Here is a 4,850-nt window from a genome sequence, read left to right on the forward strand (position 1 = left end):
CCAGCCAGAGCGTCGTAGGGCCTGAGTGCCAATGAGCATGATCGAAGTAATACGAGAAGGCAGCCAAGAACCAGAAGGACAGGCAGAGCCGCAGAGCTGCAAGAATGTATCCAGAGCGCTGCAAAACACCAGATAGCCCGAGAGCTATAGAACGAGAAGACTCGAGTGATTCTTCTCTTTATGATTGGTTCTGTTCCTATTGATTGATTATTCTATTTGAGATCGATTCTTCTTGATCTTGGATCAATGCCTCTTTGAGTGATTCTTGTGATCATTTCATTTGTTGATTAATACTTCCTTGACGGATTCTTCTTTGATCGCTTATTCCACTTGCATATTGATGTCGGGGGATCAATTTTTCAGCAAGCTTCAGCACTTTGACATTTGCTTCAGAGCAACGCTTCTTCATATGGCCATTCATAGTGAGACCATGACAGATTGGGAGCAGGCTATGGCTATGCATTGATTATGTGAACCGATGTTCACTGTGGATCGTTTTATCCACTTCTTCATTCATATCTTTAGATGGACCGTGGTTGGTGTTAGGTATATGATTATTTCATATATTTCTTCTTTTACATTATGCTGCAGATCCTTGATTGATATTGATGCAGGATCTCCTTTATTTATTGTTGTCATGATTCCTTGCTTCATGTTATGAGGAATCTTCATATGATGTACGTTATGCTTTGAGATCCCTTGTTGTATGTTGCTGGGATACTCTTGTTGTCGTTGTGCATGTGTTTTGCTTTGACATCCCTTTCGTGCCTTGTTGGTGGGATGCGCACCATGCATGTTTTGTGTCATACTGATAGGAGTTTTGATTGAGAGTTCTAGTTGTGGAATATCTCTTAGAGCCACTCCTGCGTGAGGGAATTCTTCCTTGTATGATCGAGACAACAAACTCTTGTGTACATCACTTTTATTGATAGCACCTAATGCAGCGGCCTACACCACCTTGACTGGGGCCCGAAGACGTAGTCCCTCCTAGACGAACTCCGTTAACAACGACTTATGTTTCCATGTGCTAATGATGGTTATGTTCCTCTTCTTTACAGTCTACAGCTGTATTTGTTAATGTTCTCTTAAAAAGAAATTTTAACACATCACGAAAGTAAAAGGTCTTGGTAAGGTCCTTCTTCACACTCGGACCTGGATCATGGTAAATTTCACTTGCGGTGCTAATTTATTTATTAAGCTTGACACAAAATCATTTTTGGATTCTTTGTATTTTGTATAACATATAATTTGTTATCCATGTTTGTAATGTTTTCACAACGAATTTCTCCATAAGAAATTGCCTATGTGAAGTGTGACCATAACTTAAAAAGATCATATTACATGGAATAAAAATATTGTTCAATTACAAATGGAATAATAAGATGACTTATAAGCCAAGGACTCAAGTGTAAATATGTACTTATTAGGTTCCCATGTTCTTGTCATGACTTAAGAGGTCCAAAACAATGGTTTTTGAATTTCTGATCTTACAATTTACACATTTTCCAATTAGGACAATCTTAGACCATGCAATTTTTTTTAGCTAAATTGGGAGTTCTGTAGATCAAATTTGACATAGATCATAAAGCATGTATGAATTATAATAGGCCTGGTCTATTTTTAAAGTCTCTTGAATGGCCTTTTGGTATGATGGTGAAGAGTCTAGTTGATTTAGAGCTTATTAGTTCTGAAGATAATACAAAAGCTCTTTATTAGTGTGTGTTTATATTTCACAGGGCCATTATAGATCATCTCGGAATAAATATAACATTAAATTTTACAGTCCATCTCCATACATTTTCATGCTCTTATCAAACTTTGGAATGATATTAGGGCCTTAAGAAACTTATTTGTGCTATTGGTCTGGTTTCCCTAATGGCAGACCAATAAACATAAGGATGATGTGCTTCTATTTTAAGGTGACATAAATATTTGATTAGTTTACAAAAAAAAACATTCCTGCTAGTTCATTGAATTAACTAACCATTAAAATTGATATTTCTATTATTGACACGTACAAAATATCAATTGAACAAAAAATAGCAATGCCAATAATTCAAATAGGTTTTGAGTAGAATTGTGGCATTTTTCTTTTTTTTCATTTGATTTAGTTTTGGATCACTTGTGCCCTATTATTTCTAATTGGACCTTGCTTGGCTTGAAGTCATTTTACAAATACTAGTTAAGAAAAACAATATCAATCTTAGGAACCAAGAATGTTGGTTTAGTTAATGCAGTGTACCGTCAAATCAAATCAAATCATTTTTAATTGTAACTTTTATTATTATAAATTATTGATGGAATCTTTATGTCTATTTTTAACTTTAATTTAGCTATATTTAAAATAAAAGGCAGGGACTAGCTATTATGTAGCACTTGTTTAGCTCACAAAAGCAAACCAATTGACTTGTTGGAAGCTTTTGAGAGCTAACTAGTTTGCAAAATAAGTTCACTCTTGAAGGTCATATTGTCCACCTCCCTGGTGCCAATTCTAATCAAGGTTGGTGCAAGTTTAGAGTGTTGGTTGTAGGAGTGGATCCCTTGACCTAAGATATGCTATGAATTGTAGTTCTTGATTCCCATATTGTTTAAAAAAAAAGAAGGAAACCCCAAGTGATGTGAATTTCAAATTGCACATAAAAAAAATTAAATTTTGTTTTCCTTGATATATTTTAAAGAGTTATTCTTTATGTTGTCGTTTGAAAATTAGGTTAAATTTCTTCAACGTATTTAATAATGCCATTTTATAATTTTGATAATGTTTGGGTCAAATGGTGAAAGTTATTCATTTAAATTTTGCTAAAAATAAATATGTTGTCCATATACATGATCCTAAATTAGTCACAACATGATTTCATCACTTTTTCAACCATTACCCTGAGAAAATTGCAAGAGCATTAATAAAATTACATCATCAACCATTTAATCAGTTCTTGTCACATTTTCTAAGTTGTATTCCATGTGTCTTTTGACTTCAAGAGCCTTTAATGATAACAAAACTTTAGGTTGATCTAAGAATTTTGTTTTATAGAGTTAATCTAATTTTTTTTCCGAAGAAAGAGAATTCATAATTTCTATTAAAAGAAATTACATGCTGTTGATGCCATTGGCATATGCTGTAGTGTGGTTTTCACCACTGCTCAGAAAAACAAAATTACATCAAAAGGACCCACAGAGATACGATGGTTCTGTATCCCTCATAGAAAGTACAATATCTCAAATAAAAACCAAAATAAACAGAGCTGTAGGAGTGTATCCGCTATACAGTAGCAAAAAAGGACGATCTGTACTGTGGCTGTTATATACAATAAATATCATAGCATAGCAAAAAAGTTAGATGGGGGGATTGTCCCCCTGTAGGAGGCCGTCAATATATGGTCGATGGAAAAATATGTGCATCCCATCTGGTTTGTATTCCTCAATCAGCCAATCTCCTAGAGGTCGATCCGCCGCTTCTTTCGAGAGCCGGTCAACAATTGAATTTCTTTCCCCGGATGAGCAGGAGCAGCCTCCGCAGTCTTGGAGCAGGTACGAGGCGGCCCAGGTGTAGATGAAGCCTTTCTTCTGGTGTTATTTTTGGCGCCATCACTAGCCAGCTTAGATGGTGTCTCCTGTTGAGTCTGCTCCCCTTCCGTAGGAATATTAACTCCTATGTTTTGATCCACTGTAGGCTGCTGTCTAGGGCCTTTGGTATCCTCGGAAGTCACCCCCGAATTCAGTGGGAAATCCTTATAGAGATGACCAAGTTTATGGCATCTTCAACATCGAAATGGTACACCTTCGTAGTCCAACAGTTTCTTGCGCGAGACATGGCTGTGATGGAGGGTGATTTTCTCCTCCAGTCCCGGCCTGGTGTCAAGATGAACAAGTATACGGGCCATTGTCATGATTCCCGTTTTCTCATAGGATTTGTCATGCTCCAGGTAGGTGCCTAGAGTGTCCCCAATTCGCTTGAAAACATACGGGGTCCAAAATTGCATGGGCAGACCAGGAAGACGAACCCAGATGGGTCTAGCCCCCAATTGTTCACGTTCCGGGTCAAACAGAGGATCCCAACGCTTGGGCATGACTGGTGCTAACTCGATATGCCAATATTGGGAGAGAATCCATTGAGTGTATTCAGGCCTATGGAAATGCAATGCGAACCAGCCCCTCGCGAGGACCTTGATATCAGGAAGTTCTTTGAGCAGAGTGCCCCATATCTCCTCCACCCAGAGCTTGAGTCTTTCCACTGAGTAGGTACGTCCCCTTACCCTACTGACCAGGACTTTACAGGCAGTTTCCATCACATCCAGCAACTGTGCTTCTTCCCCAAAGGTGATGTTGAAGTCTGAATCTATAGCTCGAAGGCACCTGCCTTTTTTCAATTTCTCTGTGCGCTTACCAAAGGGGAGGTCCTTTAGTAGTTTACGACACGGATCCGATGAACTGTGCTGTGCGGATCCCGCAGATCGAACCGGAAGCAGAGGAGTGTTAAAGCAGCCCGAGCGTATCGGGGAGCGAGGTCCAATACAGCTAGTGCCCGGGAGAAGAGAATGAGGGGGGCGAGGTGAGATCTATTGGTTCTGCGGCATAAATGAGATGGAGGGTGAATGTGAATTCGATGGAGGCGGAGGCGATGGGGACTTTGGTAAGGCAGGGCGAGTGGGGTTCAGAAGTGGAGAGTCGAAAGAAAGCGAGGTTTGTAAGAAGGAGCCCAATAAATGAAGCGTAGCAGGGGAAAGGGGCGGGCATTTAAGGGCCGGAAAGTCGGCCAGGTTGAAATCTGTGGATTTCTTCTTCCCTGTGAGCAGCAGATGCGGTTGTAGAGAGGAGGCAGCTGTCTCAGAGGCCAGTTCAACACTCCGAGG

General features: G+C 39.4%; 1 protein-coding gene across 1 annotated transcript; it reads right to left on the bottom strand.

Moving 5' to 3' along the window:
* Positions 1-3,758: 3,758 nt before the first annotated feature.
* LOC149155579 (uncharacterized) lies at positions 3,759-4,286 on the bottom strand. The gene has a single exon (XM_089444460.1). The coding sequence runs from the start codon at positions 4,284-4,286 to the stop codon at positions 3,759-3,761; it is 528 nt and encodes a 175-aa protein (XP_089300586.1).
* Between the last annotated feature and the right edge of the window lie 564 nt (positions 4,287-4,850).

This window comes from Pinus tabuliformis, chromosome 9 (genome assembly GCF_031772625.1).
Source record: "Pinus tabuliformis cultivar Carrire ecotype Pingquan chromosome 9, CPIR1, whole genome shotgun sequence".
NCBI lineage: Eukaryota > Viridiplantae > Streptophyta > Pinopsida > Pinales > Pinaceae > Pinus > Pinus tabuliformis.